General features: G+C 44.1%; 1 protein-coding gene across 3 annotated transcripts in view; it reads right to left on the reverse strand.

Annotated features, from left to right (window-relative positions):
• Positions 1-221: 221 nt before the first annotated feature.
• Positions 222-25,727, reverse strand: part of Armc8 (armadillo repeat containing 8) — a 93,695-nt gene continuing 68,189 nt past the window's right edge. For 2 of the 3 annotated variants that reach the window (XM_032910144.1, XM_032910142.1), the window contains 9 exons: positions 25,485-25,566; positions 23,034-23,120; positions 20,075-20,167; positions 17,979-18,128; positions 16,776-16,871; positions 8,946-9,041; positions 5,155-5,227; positions 4,271-4,364; positions 222-598 (listed from right to left, as the gene is read on the reverse strand). In XM_032910144.1, coding sequence (XP_032766035.1) covers positions 565-598; positions 4,271-4,364; positions 5,155-5,227; positions 8,946-9,041; positions 16,776-16,871; positions 17,979-18,128; positions 20,075-20,167; positions 23,034-23,120; positions 25,485-25,566 — 805 coding nt within the window. In that variant the 3' untranslated portion in view covers positions 222-564. The remainder of the gene's footprint in view (positions 599-4,270; positions 4,365-5,154; positions 5,228-8,945; positions 9,042-16,775; positions 16,872-17,978; positions 18,129-20,074; positions 20,168-23,033; positions 23,121-25,484; positions 25,567-25,727) is intronic. The other variant, XM_032910143.1, reaches the window with a different exon arrangement.

A 25,727-nucleotide genomic window follows, 5' to 3' on the forward strand; every position in this document is an offset into this window, starting at 1 on the left:
ATAACATTTCATTCAAACTGTATATAATTCAGTAATTTTTTTTATACAGCAAGCAATGCTTAAACCCTGGAAAATCTGTAGAAAAGAGATTTTCACACAAAATAAGAAAAGAAAAATCTGAGGTATCCCTCACCCACATGGTCACTCATTCTGACCCCCGTGTGTGTGCATACACACACACACACACGCACACGCACGCACACACGCACGCACACACACACACACACACACACACACACACACACACACACACACACTCATTCCTGCTCACAAAGTGGCTGCAGCATAGGCAAAAAATTGTAGGTCCAAAGGAAATGATTGATTGTTCTAATAAAGAGTCCAGGTAGCTCAGAAAACAACAACAAAACACAACAGTCCTCTGAGGAAATTACTACCTCAAAAATGTTCTCAAGATGAATTTGAGATCTAAGCCTACTAAATTGCTTTGCAAAACAGCTCCCTGCAGTCCAAGGTGACGTGTGCAAATAGAAGGAGTCAAATGAGACGAGCTCCTGTACTTCCTTTCACAAAGCTGGGGTGCTCGCAGGTGCCCGGGGCTCTCCGTCACGCCAGGTACTGCTGCAGCGCCGTCTTCGCCCTGAAATCACAAAGTTCCTGTTAGCCAGCACCACACAACTGCAAGTGCAACTGCGGGGGGCGGGGGGGACCCTGTGGCTACTGGGAGTCGGGTGTTGCTTGGCAACGCCCCACATTCGCTGGCATAGCTAACAGTCTGCAGAGTCCCCACAGCTGACATGGGTCTGGAACTCTGCCTTATTCTTATGTGCCATGTGCATTTTATGTAGTAACGCCCAGGACTAAGGGAAGACACTGGGAGGCTGTTGGAAGCCAAGGTGCTGAGGCTCATGCACAGGGGCCAGGAGCCTGTAGGGTCCAGACGCCTCAGGCTCAGGACTATGAAGGAAGGTTACAGTTTGGCAAACTAATGATTCGGTCATGGAGTTAGAAAGTCTAATTTTAGAAATGGCTTCTCTGCCTGGCTTACAAAAAGAAAAGGCTAAAACTGGTAGCTGCTGTTAGCTGAAGAAAGTGATACTGAGGAAACGAGGCCAACGGTAAATTAGACTCAATTACAGCTGCTATGGTAAAGCCAGGGGTATAGGCGTAAGAGTTTGTTTTTCTGTGTGTGTCTGACACAGAGGCTCACTCTCTCAAATCTATGTCGGCCTAGTTTGGCCTTGAACTTGCAACGATCCTCTCGTACCTGCTCCCCCGTGCTGGAATTCCATGTGTGTGCTGCCTGACCCCGCCTTAATCTGTAGTCTTTAAAGTAGAGCCCCAAATTTGTTTGGTTAAGCTGACAGACTATTGTGCCATGTCAGTGTGCACACATGGGCATTTTAATCAAAATTCTGTGTTAATCTTTAAAACTATCAGTTGAGCTTGTGTGGTGGTGAACATCTATGATAGCACTAGAGAGATGGAGGGGGAAATCCTGAGTTCCAGGCCAGTCTGGGCTGGGGTGAAGCACTATCCTCCCCCCACTTAGATGACAGAGGAGGCTGATGAATCGTGGTAGGCTGTTTGGTTGCCTGGAGCTCCAGCATACAAGCTTATTGTGGTTAGACCACCTGCTAGCTAAGGACCAACAGGCTAAGTAACTCCCTCCTTAGTTCTCTTTTTCTTCCCTGGGGCAGTTCTTGCTATGTAAGCCAGTTTGCACTGCAGCCCAAGCTGGCCTCAAGCTCCTGATCCTCTTCTCAGCTTCTCGGGTGCTGAGCATCCCCACCCCCAGACGGCTGCCTTTTCTTTCAAGAAGGTTTGTGTGCTAAGTTCCAAAAACTTATGTGCCATATAAATTTGGAGAAACGGTACCAGATCGGCCTAAAGTAATACAGGCCAAACCCCAAACCTATTCTGTTCATGTTGATGAGGCCTTTCTTTGTATTTGGACTCCCTTTAAGTAGAATTGTTTTCTATTTCCAACAGGTCTGAGCAAAAGATCCAATTAGCAGCCTGGCTTCCAGTCAGGAGATGGGCTAGCAAAGTCCCGTCTAAGCCAGCAGCCATGGAGGGCAGGCAGAAGCTCCAGCCTGCAGCAGTGCTCACTGCTGTTTGCCTTGGTCCTAGACTCACCTGATGGGCACCTGGGGCTACAAACGCCTCAGCCTCATCTTCTATGACCCATGGGACAATAAACTTCAGGAGGCAGAAGCCCTGCCTGCTCTGTATGCTTTGGAAGTCAGCAAGAGCAAATCCCTAGGCAACCTCACAACTGAGACAGTGAGCGCTCTACAGCCAGTACAGGAGCAGAGAAGGCCAGCATGGTCACCAGGAGCAGAGAAGGCCAGCATGGTCACCAAGGATGCAGAGCTCTTAGAATGGGGAGTTGGGAAGGGAGAGGCGCGACCTCTGGGCACTTCTGCCCTTGCTTCCAGGGTAGCTACATGGAGCTGTCCCTTCTGCTCTCTTGCGGGAAGGTTTCTCATCTGCCCTAAATGTGGGGGGTCCCAAATCTCAGCTCTTAGCGCTTCTCTCTCATTCTGACTCTCCCTCAGTGACTTTCTACAGCTCCATGGCTTTGAACACCATTCAAATCTACATCCCAGTCACAGTTTTCTGAGTCTTTGGATATCAGTCACCCTGGAGTCAGCACGTCCAAGCAAGAACTCAATTCTGTCCATCCCACCCTAATTCCCTTCATCTTGGTAAACCTAAATCCACGTCATCTGAGTAAGCATAATGCTCTCGACCTAGTTGTTCAGGATCAAACCCGGGCACCTTCCTTTTCTCTTGATCTATGGCACTGTATTAAGTCCATAAGCAATTCCTGCAGACCTGCTTCTGTCTCCCTAGGTCAAAGCTCTTTAACACCTTCCTTTCCGAACCCCGAATAAAAAGTCAACGTCCTTACCAAGAACCTTACAAAGAGCCTACAAAACTCTCTGAGGTCTGTGGAGGCCTGGCTCCTTCCCCATGATCACATCCTTCATTACCTTTCTCCAGTTCTACTGCTCCTCTTCTATATCCCTCAGCACGTGAAATTTACCCCTGTACCTCAGGGCCTTTGAACTGGGCTCCCTGCCTGAAACTGTCTCCCTCTAAACCCTGTAGAGAGGACTCTTTCGTTCCAACCCAGCCCATGATGAGCTGTCAGACCCTCAGAAAGACCTTTTCTGACTACAATATGAAAGAAATGCTCTTCATTCTTTGTCACGCCTGCCATCACCTGACAGATCTATTTGCTTATCTGTTTGTTTGTCTGACTTATGACCTAAGTTGTACGTGAGCAAGGACTTGACCAAGCAATTCACCTTTTTATAATCAATGCCCAGAACAGTGGAGTTACTGGAGTAGAGAACGGGAAAATAAAATAAAAACACTGAACAATGGAGACAGGAAGGGGAGATAAGGAACTAGGATGGCACACATGGGACAGAATGTGTAATGCCTGAAAGTGTGACACTGTAAGCAAGTGCCTACATCACGGGGTGGGCACGTATGTGAAAGGCGGAGCCACACCATGAGGCAGCAAGAGGGATTCTGAGTAATCTCAACATGTAGAGTATGCTCCCTGCTGAGCAGGCAGGACTAGGAAGGCTGTTGTAAGATAGTATAGGAAAAGCATTCTTGGTGGGCAAGGGTTGGGCTTGAGATTGGGGGGTCCGGGGAGGGCGAGGCTATCCTGAGGTTGTCTGGATCTCTGATTCTACCTCTTGTCCCTCCCAGGAGTGATGAGCTCCCTAGGAGAGGGGCTTCTTTTGCAATGGTGTAAGGCAGAGCTCAGTGAGGCTCTGAGCCAAGCTGAGTCTTCAGTGCAAGGCTCTGTGCTTCCCTAAATGCTGCATGCATTTCTATTTTAATGGTCAAGGGAATATAAGGGAGCAGCCTTCGGATGCTCTTCATAACCACTACAATGGCCCAAACTAATATTCATTCAGCATGAGTATTTACACCTCAGATGACACAGTCGTGCACGAGCAGGGTGACAGTGGGTAAGGCTGCTTGATGACAATCATGTGAGTTTGACCGCCATCTCTACACCCACATGCCGGAGGACGAGAGCCAGACAAGTTGTGCTTTGACCTCTACACAAGTGGCATGCTGCACATGCGCCCACCCATATACACACATAGAATATGGAAATGTAAAAACATCAAACATCACAGCTGGTTCACACGGTTACCAATGAAGCACAACAGTCTAAGACATTTCAAAAGACTGGCCTCATGGTCACTAAAACAGCTCAAGCCTTTCACAACAGAATGGAGGACGGCGGGAGGCCAGGCCCTTTTATGTGGATACTCACTTGTCACAGAGGTTGGAGTCTGTCGACTGACTCAGTTTGTGTAGAATATCTACAATCCCCATGTCTCGTAATTTATCCTGGCGCTCCTGTGAACCTAAAACATTGACACTACTAGATTAGTGGGACCATGACGCAGGACACTGCTGGATTGTAGCTTTAGCAGAATCACTGGCGCCAACCCTCTTGCCCCTACCATCCCCACGTGGCTGGATTCCTCCGTGCCTGAACTTGCTCACAGCCTCCAAGCTGGCCTCTCTGCCTCTTGAACCCTCTTCCCTTCAAGTCCAGCCTGGGTTCTGCCGATAGATAGGTTAGGTCTTGCACAGACTAGAGAGTCACGGTCACATTCTTTGGCCTGACATAAGACCCTGTGTCACTTGGCTTTGTCACTCTTTTAGGACAAACCAGAGTCTCTGGCAGAGCACGCTTTCCCATTCTGTGTTGTTCACTTCTTGATCCTCCCAACAGTTGCTGCCTCTGTGGTAGCAACGTGGCAGTTCTAATTTCATGCTGCTCTGCTTTATCTTCTAATTAGATGATGAGCCTGAAGCCTGGTTTTGATGTCTGGAGTCTCACGTAACTCTTGGTACCAAGGCCTGTGGGTTAAACCTGGTGTTGCTTCCCTCCACTTTGTTCTGTAATATTCTAAATGCAAACCACATGAACCTCCCTGGACTTTCTTCTCTGGGCCTAGTGACTCGTGCATGCACCACACTCTCTACCCCAGGGGCCTGGTATAGGCTGACTGCCACAGCCAGAGGACTCTGTAATACTGGGAGCCAGCTAGTCCAAGTGTGCAAGGACATTCCAAAGGCATTTCTGCTTTCCTATGTAAAAATGTTGGTCCAAAACTTTCTTGGGAACAAACCTCACCAGTATCTTACCTTCCTCTTCATTCCATATGAGGTTTGATATACAAAACATAGCGGCAAGCTGCAGTTTGACATGCGAATGACCCTATTGACATAGAAAAAGAAAGAAGATCAAACTGGGGTATCTACTGCAGATCATGTTATTTGTGACATACTACAGGTAATTCCAAGAGCTTCTGAACCAGAAGCTATAAACCTGAGGAGCTGTAAAGTTAACATTAATGAGAGTAAAGGTCAGGATAACAGCAACTGGGAATGGCGGGAAATTTGGCCAACAGAGAAGTGCAGCCCTTGCCAAAAGACAGTAAAATTGAAAAAAAAAAATCATCCGGTGTCCAAACAGAACGGTTCTCGAGGCCACGAGGAGAGGTTGGCACTTTTAACACATGTTTGCTGAAACAAAAGTACCTAAGAGCCCTGCACTGTCAACCAGCCATGCGCTCTCGGGCACTGGCAGCTCCATGCTTTGACTGGCCTGTGCTCTCTGTCAGCGGCACGAATGAGCCGGGCACCTAACATGTCATGCTCTCGGTCACTGGCAGATGGTGAACTGGATGTGGACCTCATGTTAGCTCTTGATCTTGCTCAAGTACTCCAACAATTCCCCTGGGTTAGGAAACAAAGCTATGGTCAGGAGGGTCATGAATGACCAGATTTAAGCGCAGTTTATAAAAAGTTTACTCTCCTGATACTACTTCTGAAAATAAGAATGATAGACTGCTTTTGGCTTCTGGAATAATGAAATTAGTCTTATTTCTATAGTAATATCCAAAGGACTAGATTAAATTGCTACCCGACTTATCAAATGTCACAAGTCCGACTAAGGAGCCTTACATTCTAACACACGAGGCTCACGTTTCCAGGAAGTACTGCAATGCTCTCTCATAAACGAAAGACGACTCAAACAGTAAGTAACCTTTAGATCACTTCCCTGCTTGCCCATTGTAAAGGTTTTTAATGAGGGCTGGAGAGACAGCTCACAGTTAAGAGCACTTGCTGTCTCCCAGAGGACCTGGATTTGATTCCCAGCACCCACATGGCAGATCCGTGCTCCCTATAACCCCAGTTCCAGGGAATCCAATGCCCTCTTCTGACCTGTGTGGGCACCAGGCTCACATGTGGTACATACACACACCCAATCAACACATACACATAAAATTAAGTAAAGAAATAAAAAACTGAACCCTTAAATAATTAATGCATGTCTGAAAGAACACCAAGTGCATGATGTGCTCAAGGATTTCTGGTAGACTTATCCCTGCAGGCAGAACTACACATATACAAAGACGAGACAAAGGACTGTCCATGACTTCCTCTCCAGAATTTTTGGTGACTCTTCTTTTGCTGTCAATGGCTTTAAAAAAAATATTCAGTTTGTGCTCATTAAGCCAAAAGAGAATAAAACCTGTCATCTGCGTACAGTGTCAGACTGAGTGAGTAAACCGAGCAAATGAACTTGGTGTATTTACTAAGAATGAATCTGTCACTCAGTCACTAATGAGGGAAGCCGCAGGGGAAGGAACTTAACATGAGCACACACAAGATCTCTCTGAACTCGGCAACATTAAATAGAGGCTTTTAAAAAAGAAGGAGCTAGATGCATGAAAATCATGGGGCTGTGAACTCCAAAGAGAAAACTTCTCGAGGGGATGTGATGGGTGCACAGTCCATAAATAGTTTACTCTCCTGATACTACTTCTGAAAAGAAGAATGACAGAATGACAGAGCTTGTGAGCCCTTGTAGGCTAGACTTGGGACCGTGGCTTTCACTCTGCATTTACAAGACACAAGGTCTGAGACAGTTTTAGAGGATCGTTAGGTTGAGGGAAGTGGAGTCAGTTCTGGAAGTCGACCCCAGTCACACAGGCCATGAGACAGGAGCCATGTCGGCATGGACTCCAGCCGGGGCAGTGGCAACAGGAAGAAGTAGAGAGATTCAAAACTGTTTTTCAAGAAAGGGTTCAGACAGATACGTGGACAGGAATGAAAAAACTCAATGCTGCATCTGATTTGAGCACTGGAGTAGATGGCAGAGGAGGAGACACACCAGCATGTGAGAGACACTGACTTATACAGAGCAACTCTGAAGGCCGGAGGACAGCATGAGAAGATGCGGAGGGTACAAGTCTAGGGTCCTGAAGAGAAGTCCAGGCTTCAGACATACCTTTTGAAAGAACTTGCCCAGATGGAAAAACAAACCACAGTACAGATCAGAGTCTGCTAGGCTGGTGGTTTTTCTCCATCTTAAACGTAAGAATGATTTTTAAAATATCTGGCTACCTTCGTCATATCCCAGAGTTTTATTAGACTCCTGAGAGGACAAGGATAAGGTAAGCCGTGAAAGTGCCCTAGGAGGCTCCGCTGTAGCCGAAGCTGCAAACCAGCATGTGGGAGGGCAGGCCCTCAGTAGAGTAGGTGCAGCCGCGTGAGGAGACGGAGCCAGAGTACGTAGTTTATGGCAAATTCAGAGGCAAGAAAGGAGTGAGAATATGGAGAAGATACTTCTGGGGAGAAGGGCTTTGAATAGCAGTGGGAGAACTGATGGATACCTTGGTGACTCAGCGAGCAGAGGAGAAGTCAGGCTCCTTCCTTCCAGAGCTGCAGAGTGAGCCCAGGGACATGTGCACTGGAGATGTTCCAGCACTAAGGGAACGTTCGAGAGACAGAAGATGCTCCGTGGTGATGAAGACGAGGGCGTTACCAGTTCAAGTTACAGGTCTTTATTCAACAAACGAGAGTGGGGATTGGGCAGGTACTATCAGATGGTAGACACCGACGCACATAACTGACTCAGTGCTCGCTCTGACAGAGACAGCAGAAGCACAGACACATCGCTAAGCCGACTAAACTGCTCTAAAGAGAACCATGCTGTGACAGCTCACGCAGAAGGCCCCAGAGATGAAGTACCAGTTCAGCTGGGATCTGAAGGGTGAGGAGTGGGGCAAAGAAGTGCCCCGGGTGAAGTCAGAACAGATACAGGAGAATGCAGTGTCATTTAGGAGCGAGAGTGGAGCCATGAAACCAATCAGCAGTACTGTGAGGGAGCCACATAGTAGTTACCAGGCCAAGAATTCAACACAGAGGAGCTGGGAGTGGGCATGTGAATGTCGTCTCCTGTTCTCTTAGTACACGGAACAGTAAGGGGACACAAAGTCACGGGGACTACGCGGTTAAGTGTAAAAGACCAAGGAGAAGGGATGCCCTATTCAGGGGAGAATGGAGGCACAGCGGAGGAGAGGACCAGTGAAGGACACATGACAGGGCTTGGAGACAAATCATCCAGCTTGGTTCTGTGCCTTTCATTATTAGCTATGAAACATCCAGCAGAGAGAGGACAGTTGTGCCGGAGGAAGGGCATGGGGAGACGTCCCGCATGGCTAGAGTGCGGTTGTGAAGTGGACACAGTGAAAAGATGGGGTGTTAACATCAGACGCCAGTGCTAACCTGGCAGTTTCCCATGGTGACAATGACAGAGCAGTAGGTGGCAGGCTGTACGTGGAAGTAAGCCTGTGGAGGAAGCAAGCAACCAGGAGGCTAGAGGGCTTATCATCACGGGTTGAGAGACCTGAGGGAGACGAGACTGAGGAGAACCAGGAGCTCAAATCTTCAGTGAGAGGAAGCCAGAGGGCAGAAGAGCAGGATGGGAGCTGGGGGGAGCGCTAATAGTCTAGGAGCGGGACTCGTTCTTTCTACTTTAGTGTACAAGCTCTGATTCTGTTACATTCTTCTTTCTGCAGCTTGTTCGAGCTACAGTGCTACAGCCTTTGTCTTCTAGTTCAGCCGTAGGAGGGACTGAGGCTTACCATATAGTATTTGATTTTCTGCAGGATGTCATCATTGGTCATAATAAGCTCTTTTGCTGTTGTCCCATCTGCAATGTTGGCTAGGATGCACAGTGTCTGGAAAAAAACAAAGCGCCAGTGACCAAGAAAGCTCCCTCAGGGGGCTGGAGAGATGGCTCAGTGGTTAAGAACATTGTTGCTCTTGTAGAAGGCCCAAGTCTGGTCCCCAGGATCCAAATGGTGGCTCAGAAAAACCCCTAACTCCAGTTCCAGGGGATATGATACCCTCCTGTGACCTCTGTGAGCACTAGGTACATACATAGCATATGTGTGTGTGTGTGTGTGTGTGTGTGTGTGTGTGTGTGTGTGTGTGTGTGTGTAAGTGTATGAGTGTATGTGTATGATCAGGTAAAACACTCATACACATAAAATAAAAATTTTAAAAAAAGTTCCCAGATCATGGGAAACCTCTCATTGGAAGGCACACAGCTCTTCATGGGTTCTGTCAATGCCCTGATTCTCATTTCCTGTCGTTACTGCCAAACTAAGTAACCACATTCAAGAAAATTGTATCTTATGCAAATACGAGCTCAAAACCCTTCTGTGGTTTCTTGCTGGGCTGTAAGCCACAGCCATGTAAAGACGGCTGTGCCATCGCACTGATGTTACTGACTAGCATACACAAGAGCCTGGCTTTGATGCTGGCACCACCGAACTCCTACTACAAAGATAATACATTTAGAAACTCATTTCTCAGGGAAGATCCTGCGACTGATCCCAGCTTCCTCCGAAGATGCAGCCTCTTTGCTGGAAGCTTCCTAGGAGCTGCAACTCCCTTCCCTTCCCTAGGTCTCCATCTGCAACGTGCTCCCATGCTCATGACTGAACCCTATATGTCACATTGGCTATTACAATTAGAGCATGTTGATGGGTTCTGAGGGACAGAAAAGGAAGCGATGTGCACGTGTAAAGGATCCTGGTCCAGGTTGGTCTGATGAAGAGACTGAAGGGACCCTATGCCGGCTGGTAGGACAGCACATTGACAGGGCACTAGCAATGTGCACGTGTAAAGGATCCTGGTCCAGGTTGGTCTGATGGAGGGACTGAAGGGACCCTATGCCGGCTGGTAGGACAGCACATTGACAGGGCACTAGCAATGTGCACGTGTAAAGGATCCTGGTCCAGGTTGGTCTGATGAAGGGACTGAAGGGACCCTATGCCGGCTGGTAGGACAGCACATTGACAGGGCACTAGCAATGTGCACGTGTAAAGGATCCTGGTCCAGGTTGGTCTGATGGAGGGACTGAAGGGACCCTATGCCGGCTGGTAGGACAGCACATTGACAGGGCACTAGCAATGTGCACGTGTAAAGGATCCTGGTCCAGGTTGGTCTGATGGAGGGACTGAAGGGACCCTATGCCGGCTGGTAGGACAGCACATTGACAGGGCACTAGCAATGTGCACGTGTAAAGGATCCTGGTCCAGGTTGGTCTGATGGAGAGACTGAAGGGACCCTATGCCGGCTGGTAGGACAGCACATTGACAAGGCACTAGCGAGTGGAGATTCTGCTCAGTAGAAGAGACCACGCCTACCAGATGCTCCCTTCTCTATAGCCAGGACTAAGGGAAAGGGAAAGGGACTTTGGCAGGGAAATCAATACAATGCCAGACGGAGCCCAGTGTAGACCGGTTTTCTGCAGGGCATCTGGGGGAGATGGGAATAAGACACCCTGACTTCACCATTACATAAACAGCTATGTTTCTCTGACGCAAAAGGAAACCAAGAACACAGAAGGTGCTGAGTGCTATAAAGGCCAGGGAGAGCTTGTGGGAGGAAGCAACATGACCCTGAAGCACAGGCATCGAAGACAGTCTAGGAACGGGGCACAGACTCCATTTCTTCCAGCCTAAGCCCTTTCCTTTATAAGACTTAATGACTTAAGCTAAGGAAGACACTGTCTTCTTACTGAGGCCCCAGACCTCAGATGTCTCGAGGGGTCGTTGATTTGCTTTCCCTTTGATTAACACACGGCTGTAACTAGATTACTAGAGAGTAAGATATGAAGTAACTAAAGAAGGCTGCCTCTGGGGCACAAAAGATAGAAAACACAACTTCTGTAATTCAAGGCCTAGGCAGGACCACGACGAACTGCAAGAGTAGGGGCTTGAGGAAGGCGTGTGACAGGCTCTCTCAGAAAATCAATAACAGTGGAGCTGTCCTTAAAAAATGTTATTTCCTTGTAATAAAAGAATCACTATTCGCATGTTCATGGGGGAGGTTGGTGTGAGTAGTATGTGACACCATGCATATGTGAGGTCAAAGGACAAGTGTGTGGGGTCAGGTCTTTCCTTCTACCTTTGTATGGACGCTGGAGAACAATTCAGATTGCCGGAATTGTGAGGCAAATACTTTATCCTCTGGACAATCTCGGCAGCCTTCTGCGTGTGTATGGTATGTGCGTGTTTATTTGTAGCTTCACTGTGTATCCCAGACTGACCTTGGATTTGCAGCAATATTCCTGACTCAACGTTCCCAGTGTTGAAATTAGGGGCATTCAGTTTAACCTCATGAGGTAATGGGAAAGGAACAACTGATTTCAAGGGATTCAAGTTGAGAACCATGGGAGCAATGGTTGTTCTGTCTACATTCTGATCTCAGTTCCACCAAGAGGGCAGGGTTATCGCAGAGTGAGTATCCAATCCTTTCTTTCTTCTACCCGTGTCTTTCCATCCAGATCTGCTGACCCCAGATGCACTAATGCAGGCACATTGGCATCACTTACGGAAACATACATCTTCCTTTACTTCAGCTTTCCCTTTGTTATGCTGATTACAAAATGATTTCACAAGTCATGTAAGGTGATACTCCTAGGTGTTGGTGTGACAGTCCTCCCTAAGCAGGCATTACCAGAATTCACTAGGACAAAGCCAAAATGCCAAGAGCAAGGCCAAGCAGTATGTAGAGAGGTGAAGCTGGCAGGAAGCAGGGAGAAGGTGGAAGACAAAAGAACTACAGGTTCCACCCCTGTGTCCTGTTTCCCCATTTCTCCTCAGAAAGTCTCAGACTGAGCTGGCCAGGGCAGCCTAATAGAAAATGACAAAAATTACTGACTGTGAATGAGAATTTTAACAGGCCAAATTTTCTTGGGAAAGGAAGAAACATAAACATGTTAACCTCACTGTGGAAGAACTACCCTTCTCTTACTTACTCAAGAATATAAAGAAAAATTACAGAAGACTCCTTCAGTAAGACAGCAATTGATTTTGTTTTGAGCATCGGAATAGGTCTATGAGCCTCAAACAAAAAACAAAACAAAACAACAACGAAATCCCTTATATTTCTATAGACACAAAACAAAGACATTCAATTAGTTCTTGAACTAAGTCAACTCAACATACCAACTAGAAAGGGGAACGATAAAAGCTACACACACACACACACACACACACACACACACACACACACACACACACACACACACACACACACACAAAAACATGCATGCATGCACACTAGTGTTTGCATAATTTACTAGCATCGACAACTGAAAATCACTGAAATGAAGCTGAGATCGGCACACTGTGGCCTGTGAGTCAATCTGACACCTTGCCTACTGGAATGTGGAGCTCTGCTGAAGCAGAGCCATGATGCCTCTTGCCGGTGGCTATTAGGGCAGTGTAGCACCAGTGCACACTCTTCCAACAGCTGCAGAAAAGCTGACTGGGAAAATTATCCAGTATCTACTCACTGAGAGTCAATAAACTATGTAAAATTTTTCTTTTCTTAATAAAGAGGATCTATTAAAAACTTAAACCTCTCATACTCAATGTTGAAAGACAATATTTTCTTCCAATACAGAGAACAAGGGAATATGTCTACTTCTATCAGTTCACTCTAACAGCAGTTACCACAAAGAATGCAGAGCCCTGCAAAAATGAAATTCCTATCCTGCTCTTTCCAGAAAGTTTACCAACTCTGAAATAGAGGACAGAGAAACAGTAAACATGAAACTGAAGACAATCTCCGGTTAGGCTCATCTGTTAAAATGTATGACAACACACAGTACAGGAGAGGAGGTGGCTTCCACCTTTTCAGTCCCAGTACTTGGGAAACTGAGGCAGGAAGACTGCCAAGAATTTGAGGCCATTCAGGGCTACATAGGGAGTTCTGGCCTAAACTATATTAAGACTGCCTCATCCTTTCCCCAATCAGGAGGGCGACACTAGACAACACTGCTTACTTATAAAGGGTACTAAGGGGACACAATAATCAATTTTATGGCAGTAATTTGAAAACTCATATGAAGTGAAGACTTCCTTGAGAGACTTATGATGTCATATTATACTTAAGAAGAAACAGCCTTGAATAGTTCTCTTGTTAAAGAAACTGGATTTTGATTTAAACACTTCCACAGAAGTTTTAGGGTCCTCACTGAACAGTCCGCCGAGATTGAGGACAGACAATAAATAGTATCAGCTCAGCACAAATTCTTGCAGAAGTTGGAGAGACCACTCCCCCCCCCTCCCAAGTCCAGCATGCCTTTGGTTTGCTTTCTTTTTACTGCTGTCTAAATACATCACTGTATGAATGGAACTATCTCACATGCTGGGGTCTGAACCTGGTTTCTTTCACACGGTTCAATGGACCTAAGATTCTTCCACGCTCTGGAATGTAATTAAAACCTATCCACTGTGTTACCCCGCTGCCCGGCTAACCAGTTTTCCAGTTTCCACATTACTTTCTTCAGTGTCATCTGGTTTGTTTCTAGTTTCTGGTGACCATGAATAAAAATTCTTATAAATACTGACAGGATTTCTGTGGAAATAGGTTTATTTTTTATATGAACTAATAACTAGGCCAGGACTAGGTAGCTGTGTGGTAACAACTAGACCTCTGTTCTGTGGATTCCACACACAGATGGGAAAATTCTAGGGGAAAATTTTTTTGTAGTGAGTGTGTATATATATTTTTCTGTCATTATTCCTTAAACAATACTGTATGGGACATTTACATTGTTACACAAGAAGAAATTCAGATTATTTAGAGTCAACAGGAAGATGTGTGTAGATTATATACAAGTATTATACCCGTTCATGTTATATATGGGACAAGAGAATGAAGACTTTGGTACCATGGATGAGAAGGGGGAGACCAATCGTGCACAGATACTGAGAGTGACTGTGTACACTAACCTTGTAAGAAAATGACATATCATTTTCCAGTGTGTCATTTTGCACTCTCCATGCATGCGTGCTAGCAATTGTACAAATGGCCATTTAAAAATGGTTGCCACACTAGGGCTGATGACATGGTTCAGAGGTACTTGCCACCACAATGGACACCTGAGTTCCATACCTGGAACCTACAGGGTAGAAGGAAAGAACTGACTCCTGCTTGTCCTCTGCCCTCACAAGCATGCCCCCACCACACACAAATAAATAAGTAAATGTAACAATGTTTTTCAAAATGCTCGCCATTCTAAAGGGCTGTAGTGGTGTTTTACTGTGGAGTATCCGTTGCTGGTTGTTCTCTTTTTGTTCTGAAGGCCTCCTGTATCTTTGGATACAAATCTTTGTGTCCAATGTGTTTACTCAGTGATCTCCCTCAAACTGGCATGTTGCTGATCCATGCTCTTCAGAGTACACTCCACAGAGTGAAGTTTCACAGCCAGATGAAGATCAATGTACCTTTCTTGAATGCTATTCTAATAGTTATAGTGTAAGCATTTCATTTTTTTCTATAATATTTTAAAAGTTTTGTAATTTTATACTTTATGAATTTATGAATACAACTTTAAGGTGTTAGGTAAAGTTTAAAGTTAAAGTAATTTTTGGTCTTTAAAAAAACTGACATCCTTTTTCCACTGAATTTCCTCAGTAACTGTACATTATGACGAACCATAAACACGTGGGTCTATGTGCACACGTTAATTGGTTCTATCTTTACGCTGTGATATATGTCTTCAGATTTTATATATCTTAATCAGCTAGCAGGGAGTTTCTACTTGGTTTTTGTTTGTTTTCTGTTCCTTTTTAATGGAATTGGTTTTCTAGTTCTTTTTACTTTCCAGAGATTTTAGGACCTAAAAGACTTTGGTAATTCACAACTATATTAACACTTCTTTACTCTGGGATCCTGACTGGGATCTGTAGCCATTTAAGGAGAGCTGACACTGTTAATGTTTTATATCTTTCTGCTAATTTAACTCTTAGTTCTGTTGTTCAGAGTCTTAGACTTTCAGGGCACAGACCCTTATGAGATTTAAATCGAAGAACTTCGTTTTTCTCAAATTAGTGCAAATGTTCTTTTTAGTACTATCACTAATCCCTCATTGCTTAATTGTGGGAAAAAACTGTCTATATTGTCACCTTACTTAACTTAGTTCTAGATTTTAAAAAAATGAACAGATTCTATTTTCTACGCAGACCTTCATGCCTGGGGACGGCTCAGTCATCCCTTCCCATCTGTGTGCCTTATTTGTTTTGTTTGTCATATCCTAGTGCCCTGTTGACTGGGAGTGATATGGACAAACTTGTCTTCTTTCCAATAAAAGGTCAAAAACAGGTATACTCCCTCCCGTGGTTGCAGTGATAGTGGCTTCCTGGGTAAATGTGGCTGTGACAGCTTAGGTATACATGCTTATGTATCCTGCAAATGTGTACGCAGCTCAGCAAGTGCCCCAGCACTAATGACTTACTACACGCCTTGGAGGAGGCTGAAGTTCCAACTAACGACTAAGCTTAAGCCTCTAGTGGGTTATCTGCAAGCTCTGCGAGTGCCCGGCTCTACATCAGGGTTCTGTGAGAGCACACTGCTGTCAGCCGTTTCACCCAGACCGAAATCCTGCCTGGCCTTTATGGCTTGCTTCTTTTCAGACTGGGGAGTTCTATCCATGTGAGCTGTCTCCACAGACAGAATACATCTGTAGACTTTCCAAGTAGCATTTTTTTTTTTGAATGGTGTATTTCTTTATTCTTATATCCCAGTGATGGCTTTCATTTCGACTACTTCCAGTGTTAAATTATTGTTTATCAAAGTTTACTTCTAAATTTTAAATCACCTAAGATATTTGTCTTAAAATGACTTAGTCAACTCTTTTTTTCAAGATTAAATTTAGGTCCAGATCTCAAGTCCTAAGCTCTCTGATGTCCAGGATGTCTCTAAGTCAGGGACACAAAGGATAAGCCAACTCTCCATACTGATGCCAGACAAATGTCTTTCTTACACACTCACATATACAATATTATGTGTTCATGTGAGCATGTGTGACACACACACACAGACACACAGCTCAAGGAATTTTGAACATGAACAGATTTGTTTTTACAATCAACTATGTTTAGAAAGCAAACACTAGCTGTGTGTCAGTCTCTGTGTTAACATCTTGGCAGGTGACTTTTTTTTTTTCACAAAACAGACACAACTTCTATTTTAAACAAATTTTAGAAAATGTAGACAGTAACTCCCAACTGACTCCCTGATAACATAGCTGCTGTACTTTTATACCTTCCCTAAATGTGACCTATAGAAATAAGGGATTGAAATGGCAACCAAGAGTAGCAGATGCTGAAGGGTAAAGAAACCAAAACTGTTTTCAGGACAAGGGATTACCTCTCAGGGAGTAGTGGGTTTGAGTTGAGACCTTAGTGACAGGAGGGGACAGTCAGCACTGGAGGAAGCATAAGTCCAGTGTGCTAAAGGAGGCTGTTCCTATAGAGACAGGACAGTGCATGTGGCAAGTGACACAACCAAGGAAACTGCAGACTCTGGCCATGGGAAAGGAGAACCTCTCTTCTTGTCTCCGAGGTCTACCCTGTACTTACAGGCAGAAGGCTCTCCACCACACATACCTGCTCTTTGACTTCCATGCTGTGCTCCCCTTCCAGAATCAGGGTGACAGCCTGCATAATCTGCTTTCCGTGAGTACTCATTATTTTATCTATGTGCTGCAAGGCAATGGGAAATGCACAGTTACCATCTGGGACAGAGCGAGACCACAGGAGGCCGGCCGGCCTGCCCGCCTTTCCTTCTTTCCGTTTAGTTTATTGAGAGGCTTTCATGCAGCTGATCAAGAGCTTGAATCTTGACAGTGTCTTAGCACTGGGCTTACAGGCCATGTAAACAACACCCGTCTTACAGAACATCTCTCAAGTTACATGACGCACAACTGCCTCAAGCAGAACAATACAGCATACAGAACCAGATTCGAAGGACCAGTGTTTACTGTTATTCTAAAGCTGCGCCCACTCTGTGTGTATGTGTGTACATGTGTGCTTGTGTGTACCTGTGTGTGTATGTATGTATGTGTGTGTATATATATGTGTGTATGTGTATATGTATATATGTGTGTATGTATATGTATGTATAGATGTGTGTATGTGTATGTATAGATGTGTGTGTATGTATACGTATGTGTGTGTACTATAAAGAACTAGAAGCACTGAGAATCAAGAAGCACAAAATGAGGAATAAGAGCAAAAGCCATGGAAAATATGCCGTAGGTCACTACTGTGGTCTTAGAGTACGTGTGGGAAGGAGGACCGAGAAGACAAGTAAGGCGGAGAAGGGCCTCCTGTTCTCTAGCTACCTGAGAGTCACCGATGACGGTGGCCAGGGACTATCAGAGAATGCCCACAGTGACCCACCAGCAAGCCTCAGCCTCTCATACTCTTTCAGGCACCGTTTCTTGCCACAATGACTTCAATATGTGACAGGTGACAGATGTGTCTGTGAAATGATATTGAAAGGAAGTTTCAAATAAACAAACAGAGGCCTCAGAGACGATGATCTGGCAGATGAAAAGACAGACCCTGGCCAGCAAAGCAGGTAACAGGAGTGACAAGTCAAGACAGGTACACATCGCACATGGGGAGAGGGAGACCTGACAGCAGACAGCAATGGCAAATGGAGGATGACACAGGGTGGCAGTTCCCAGAGCACCCGTTCAAATGGCAGACATATGTGAGCCTGCTTCTCTGGAATGATTGGCATTTTTGTGAGTACGGATGCTGAGCGGTGCAGTGAGCTTACGGAACCCTAGGGGTGTTACTTACAGGCCGAGTAGAGAGGAGATTTCTAAGAAGTCCCAATGTCTTCATCAACACATTCATATCAGAATCTGATAATAACCGGAATAGCTGTTCAGTACTCAAACTTCGTAAAATATCTGCTTTTATTTTTTGTTCTGCCTGAAATGCCATATTCTGAAAAGATTAAAGAAATTACAAGAATCATATCTATGGTCACTGTATTAAATTTTATTTTAATAGAACTCAAAGCACAGAAGGAAGCTGGATTTGTCATACTATGTTTCTGGTTCCTTTCATCATCTACAGAGCACTATAACCACGCTTAGATATACTTTACAAGGAGTATAACCACTTACTGACACAGGCATTTGAACAAACACAAACCCGCTTATTACATTTGAGAACGCACTGAGGAAAGTCTCAGTGGGTGGGAAGTAAGCCCTGGCGCAAAGACGGCCAGTGGCCACTTTGTTTCTACTTACTTTTTAGTTCATATAATACATTGGCTCAGTTTACTCCAAGCTCTATGTCAAAAGAAAAAATTAGCAAATGCCAGATAGCACTTCATAAACATTTGCTGTAAAAATCTCTTATAAACTGGTGGTTTATATGTCATTTATTGCCCTCTAGACAGGTATTAATTTTAATTAAGCAACTGAGACCTATCAGAGAGCCAGGTTATCAATGATAAAGGACAGTGTGACAGTCAAAAGAATACTTGGTGGCCATCAGAGACCTAGGCCAAAGGTAACCCTATAGCTTTATGTCTTGTGAACAGAGGTCATAGAAGCTGGTGAAATGGACACTGATTAGAATGAGATAGATCACAGAATGAGATGATTCATTTGATGTTCACCAACCCTGTGCAAGTCAGGGAGCCCTCAACCTAAGTCCCAGACTATTTAAGTGAGATCTAGGGAGTAGGTCACATACATGTGGACATACATGAGTATGAGGAGTAAGCTTCTGAGTAAGCTCTCCTATTGGGGGTTCCTGACTGAAGTGTAAAAGAATTGACATTGAGAGGTTGGTCCTGAAAAGGAGGTAAAGTAGTAGAAACTTTCAACAGGCCTGGTTACATTAAGGAGAAAAATCACTAAGAAATAATCAGAGATTATTATTTCTGTCCCTAAGTTCATGTCAATAACTCAGCAATACAGCACAGATATTCCAGGCCCATCACTAACAGGAGATGGCACAGGACCAGCAACAGGGCTCAGTGAGATAAAGACACAGACCCCATGAACTGAGCTGGACTCACTAGACCCTCCCCGAAAGCTGTCCTGTTCTAGCATGTGTACACACTCCCCTACTAAGTAAATGTAATGAGATATTGATTTTTTTTTTTTTTTGGTTCTTTTTTTCGGAGCTGGGTACCGAACCCAGGGCCTTGCGCTTCCTAGGCAAGCGCTCTACCACTGAGCTAAATTCCCAACCCCGAGATATTGATTTTAAAATAGCACTTACAAATATAAAGTATCTCGCTTTGTCTGATACACAGCATCTAAATTATAACATACCCTTAGTATGCTTTTCAAAGTCCATGAAGATTCAGTCCTTATAAAAATTCAATGTTTACTTTAATAATCTTGAAAAGAATGGTTATGACCTCCTAATTTAATAAACTATTATGTTTACTAAAAACTGTTCAATTTCTAAGTATTTGGCAAGGTAACTATTCTACAAAATATGCTAACTACGTGGGTGTTGCTTACATTAGCTCAATTCAGCTACAACGATCTTTTAAACCATGTACACCATAAACATGAAATTTTATGTGTCAGAACAACAATTATTGGATGCCTTGGTTTACTATCTGTAAAGAAAGAAAAGAACATTGCTACATGCAATCATAAAATAAGCAGCTCCCTATGACCAGAGTATATTCAGAAGAACACAAACTTCTGTTCCCAGATGAGGGCATGCTATGTGACTAAACAACTCCTTTACAGCTCAACCTGAAAGGGGAACATGGAATCTTTCAGACCATAGGTCATGAAAACTGGGCTATGTTAATTAGTTTTTTGAAAAAGAAAATTCTAGAACATAAGCCATAGTTACAACTTTGATAACGCCTCTGTATTCCTGTTAAGTTGTGACATTACAACAGTGGGACATACCATTAAAGCCCAAATCCCGTTCACTCGCAGAGCGGGGTTTTCACTCTGTGTCAACCCACAGAGCAGTTCAACAGCTCCTGATTCCAAAATTGGCTGATTGGAAAAGAAAGAACAAAGACAGAATAATAAGCAAACAGCAACAACAAACCAGAGTCCACAGCAGGTTGCAAACTACAGTGCCTTCACCACTCACTGCACGATCTCTTCCCCATCTTACTCAAGTCTCAGCAGTTTCCAAAGCAGAAACTATTACACCATGAATGTTACCTTGAGGAAGACAAGGTCAAGGCCTCATTCTCTGTCTGTCTGTCTGTCTGTCTGTCTGTCTGTCTGTCTGTCTGCCTCTCTCTCTCTCTCTCTCTCTCTCTCTCTCTCACACACACACACACACACACACACACACACACACACACACACACACACACACACAGTCTGTAGGCATCCTAACACACATCTATTTCTCACAGACTCTTACAGCTACACTGCCTACTTCCCTACTCCTTTCATTCCGTACACACTGCAGAGTGCAAGTTTCTGGAATATTCGCAGCACTAATTGTCTGTGATGTACACAGAGCACAACTGTGCTTTTAAAGTCATGTCACAGCTTATGCCCAGGACAGCCTAACTACTGACTACAGTTTGAATACCTAGCTGAAAATGGGTTTCTGGAGAGTCTGTAAAAATCCTGGCTTCACAGCATTAAGACTCACCACTAATAAATACTGAAAGACTCTCTGGTTCCTGGTGACTAGAAGGCTCTTAAGGACTTCAGCAGTACAGATTCAGGAAAGGGCATTGCCTTACAAGATGACATCTCTGAAGATCACATATTCAAATTATGGTATTTTAAACATTTGTCACAGTGGCTTTGTCATATTTCTCATTCTATATGCCTAATCCACATTATTAATTTTATTTTACCATTTGAAAACAGAGAACAGACTTGCTGCCTGTTACCCCCAATATTTCAGTGTGTTTCCTGAAAACAAGGATATCCTTAGACAACCATAATATAGTTACTAAGCGCAGAAAAGTTAACATTAAATTAAAACAATACTTTTATCAACATAAACTTTCTACTCCAACTTTGCCAACTGGTCCAACAATGTTTTTGTAGCATTTCTCTCCCTTCCAGATCAAGAGAACGGTTTTTATTTCAATATAAAACGATAGTCAGATCCCTTGAGTTCATCCACCACATCTTGTTATTAGATGCTAGCTACCTAGGCTGCTCTAGGTGGCTGGAGTGCTCTGACTGGAACTCGATCTGGAATTGGTCAGTTCTCTACTGCAGGCAGAGGACTGGAGGCTCTGATAGCCTGCCCTGTTCTTTGTCCCTCTAGGGCCGAGTGTTCAGTAGCCATTCCTGACTTCCTAACTTCCTCTTGGCAATGCTACCGTCCTGAATCAGTCAAAGCCTGCAGATGCTTCAATACAGAAAGTGAGTTACAAACTAACTACCTGAGGTCCAACCAACAGAACCTCAACTCGGGACTGTAAAAAAGGACAGGGATGGACGGATGCATGGACAGATGGATGGGGACACACACACACAACACACACACACACACGCACACACTTTTTTTGTTGTTGCTGGAGACTGAATCCATTTCCTGTGCATATATAAGCATGCTCTGCAAGCCCGGCCCAGAGATAATGTAACAGTAAAACTGTGTAAGCTGTTTACACATCCTTTATTAAGTTTGTTTTTCTTTATTAAGAGCAAAAGTCATGAGCTCAAAAACTTTAATATAAATTGTAGTTTAAGAGACCCCTCCAAACCTCAGGGAACACTGTATAAAATAGGAGGTGGCAGAACGAACATGAGAACCAAAGGACAGGGGAACGTGCAGCAGAAAGAATCTTCTGGACATGACATAAGCATTACCAAACTCACTGCTGCTGTGGGTACCCCCATAAGACTGCACAGACTGGGATGCTGATCAACACTTCATCATGGCTATGAAGGGAAGGGCTCTATGCGGCTCCACCCTTCCTGTGGGTCTACTGGGGGAGAAGGGTGCCATGTCCTTCAGTGGTATAACCACAGCCAAGCTGTCCACGCTCTAGAAAATAACCTCTATCCGTGGTCATGTAAGCAACTCTAAGTAAACACAGGAGTGGCACACAAAACACACCTGAGGACAAGAAAGTGACCTGTTGAGAAGGAGGGTTTCAGTAAGATACGGAGGAGGTGAAAAACGGTAACAGCAGTAAAACCCATTAAAATCCATTATACATGTAGGAAACTGTTAGAAACAGAAATAGAAAAAAAAATCCTACATTCATTCTGCCTTAAACAACGACCACTGAATATTATTTTCTGATGCAAGGAGTTACTCTCTTGAAATGACTTAGAATCCTGGTTTTCAAAGATAAGTCTTTAGTAAATAATGTTTGAAAACAGTCTATTACTTATATTTTTATAATTATTTCTTCACTTGCAATTTCAGCAGAGACTACTAGCTATATATTGTGATATCTTTTAGTTATTCATTTATAAACAAGCTGGCCTAAAACTTTCGGGCTCTTAGAATCCTTTTGCCTCAGCTGAGGCTTGGTGAATGTTACCGCAGTGGCTCTGGGCTTTGTAACATCTGTAAGTTGACTGTGACAGAAAGAACAAAACAATGGGAAGTAATTCCCTTCCTTTTCTACTCAAGGCAAACAACTCAGAAGGAGTTCAACTCGATGCCCAAATGTCAATGCCAAGCACCACTTTAAAACAAGAAAAGCCAGCTGGTGGTGGTGCATGCCTTTAAACCCAGCGCTCAAAAGGCAGTGACAGGTGGATCGTCATGAGTTCGAGGCCAGCCTGGTCTACATAGTAAGTTCCATAACAGCTAGGGCTACACAGAGAAACTCTGTCCTGAAAAAGTAAAGAAGGAGAAAAGAAGGAAAAAAGACAACAGTAATTGACTAAACTCTAGTCAGATAAGAGAAAAATCAATACTAACCTCTTTACTTGGAGAAAATTCAAGAAGAAGATTACATAACATGGAAGACGCTACTACTAGGATTTCATCAGGTGCGTTTTGTAAAACCTACAGAATAAAAAGGGCGGTGTCATTAACTCTGAAATGCTAAAGGTGAGGTCATATATGACTAAGCAAAACCCTAAACAATTACCTTACACCTTGACTTCTCACACTGGATAGTACATGTAGGAAAAATACTGCAATTCAGAAGCTCGTCTCTGCTGTCAAGCTAATTTTAATAAAATAGGACTGGGGGGGGGGGCGCATAGCTTAGGTGGTAGAGGGCTTGTCTAGCAAGAATGAGGCCCTGGGCTCAATCCTAGAAGAACAACAAATTGTGTGTGTGTGTGTGTGTGTGTGTGTGTGTGTGTGTGTGTGTGTGTGTGTACAGGTGTGCATATATGAAGTTTAAAACACAAACAGAAATTTTTTATTAAAATTAAATGGCTATTATATTGTGTCTAGTTAATCAACAGATTAAAATGTGGAAAAGCAAATGAGAAAAATTATTAGATACATAAGCAGCTTCTCAACTATGAGAAATCAAAATGAGTATGAGTATTTGCATGTGATATCATATAAATGTGTGACTAAGTCGTGGTCTGAGAGTCAAACCCACGTACAGCCATGAGTACCAAACTCTTCTAGTCTGCTCGTCGAACATTTGCCCCGTGAGAAGTAGACAGAAATCACCTTGCTCTATCCTTGATGTGTATGATACAGAGATTTTTGAGCTGAGCAACCAGAGAAAAAGGTCTGGACACAAAAGAAGTTATTTTGGGAAACAGAAAACAGTTAAAGGTCTTGAAGGGATTATAAATAAATCAAGATCAAGCTATCATTAAAACAGAATAACTGAAAAGGAAAAGAAGAAACTGTAAAGGGAAATATTAACTGAGGAGAGCCTCCCAAAATCTGGGCATCACACTTGGCTCCACTGGTTCAGGTGAGAGATTGTGAATCCGAAACAGACTTCTGTTGACTGAACTGGTACACCCTGAGGTGATGTGTTACCAGGGTGGAAAGGCATTCAGGGTTTCAGGAAACAAAAGCCCAGCAGGAACTGAGTCAGTTCAGAGGAGGCCATGTGTCCCATAGGTGAAGAAGGGCAACAGAAATTCAGAGACAAGTGCAGTCACAGGCTGAGAAGGAAGGGCCACAGCAAAGGAGAACCTGAGCAAACATTTTGTCCTGATGAGCCAGCCTCCTTATAAGGCTGATCTTGACACCCTTCCAGAAACCTAAACACAGACCACGTACCCAAGGCTGTCATGCCTGCCAGTGAAGCAGCGCTAGGGTTCGCACTGTTTCTTAAATGACTACCATCTTATTTCAAGACCTCAGAGAATAAATCACATGCTCTGCCAGGAGATAAGCTTTCCCACGGGAACCAAGCAGCGCTCATTCCCAAGGCCTGTAGCACTGATCCAACTCCACCTTTAAAGACAAACAACAACCCACAAAAACAAGCTCTCACTGCACAGCCCAGGCTGGCCTTCAACTCACGATCCTCCACCTCTGCCTTCCAGGTACCAAGACTTCAGACATGCACTACCTAGCTTCCACCTGGCCACTGTCTGCTGGTCTGCCTCCCTCACTCCATTATGACGGTGGTCATGAAGGCACCCTTGCCATTTCCTACATCTTTCATTCATGGCATTTCTGCTCATACAAAGAAATCTTTCTGTTCTTTTTATCTTTGAAGTCTAATTCGCATCTGCTTGGTGTTTCTCTTATTTCTGTTGCACTGATGTTCCTCTTCTAACACAAAGTTTAAGCAAGGCTAAGATCTCCATAATAAAAGATTTTGCAAGGCCAACCTGCCTGGAAGCTTTGCTTACTAAGCACTCAAACACAACAACCAAAAGAATCAAAATAAATTTTAAAAATCTATTGAGCAAATGAAATGTATACACTTATTGAAGACATTAAAAGAAAAAAAGAAAAAGATTGAAGACCATTTTGATGTGGTTCCGAATGAGAATTAACATCACTAGCTACATAACTAACTGGAAGCACCCTTTATAAGTTTTAATTTAGATTTATTTGCCTTGAATTCCTTACTCCTGGCATGAGAGACCCCCAAAAGCAGAGTCAATGGCACAAATTTTATTTTATATCCAAAAACAGTCAGTTTGTTTCCTTTTTGTAACTCCAAAGGCTACAAGGAAAACCTCTGGACTTAAGTTTAAACATACAAAAGACCAAACGAGTACCAAGAGCTCAAGCTACTAAGGACACCTAGGCTGGGGCTTCTCTCTCACACAAGAAACGCTGACCCTCTGAGAGCCATATTCTCTAAGTCTGCAGAAGCTCAAAACGTGGGTCTCAAGGTCGCCATCAGAGTGCTCTATCCAAGAGTCCGCTGCATCCCTAGACCTGGGTGCTCAGCTCACACAGAATCTGTGCTGACTGCTGTGACTTTCTCACCTTCATCAAAGGTTTCCACACCGCATGATCCTGGAAACTGGTTCGAAGCTGCTGTACAGATCTGGATAAACTGTGCAAACATCTACAAAGAATGATCAAAATTAGCTTCCCAAGAAGCCAAAACTCACATGTCAAATCAATTGCTTGGCTTTTCACTAGTACGAACGTACACTTCAAGCATGGCTAATCGACACTAAGTCAGCTACAGCAAGACACCTCACGGGCGTTGGAGGCTAGGTTCTG

The sequence above is a fragment of the Rattus rattus genome, chromosome 8, assembly GCF_011064425.1.
Source record: "Rattus rattus isolate New Zealand chromosome 8, Rrattus_CSIRO_v1, whole genome shotgun sequence".
Classification (NCBI taxonomy): domain Eukaryota; kingdom Metazoa; phylum Chordata; class Mammalia; order Rodentia; family Muridae; genus Rattus; species Rattus rattus.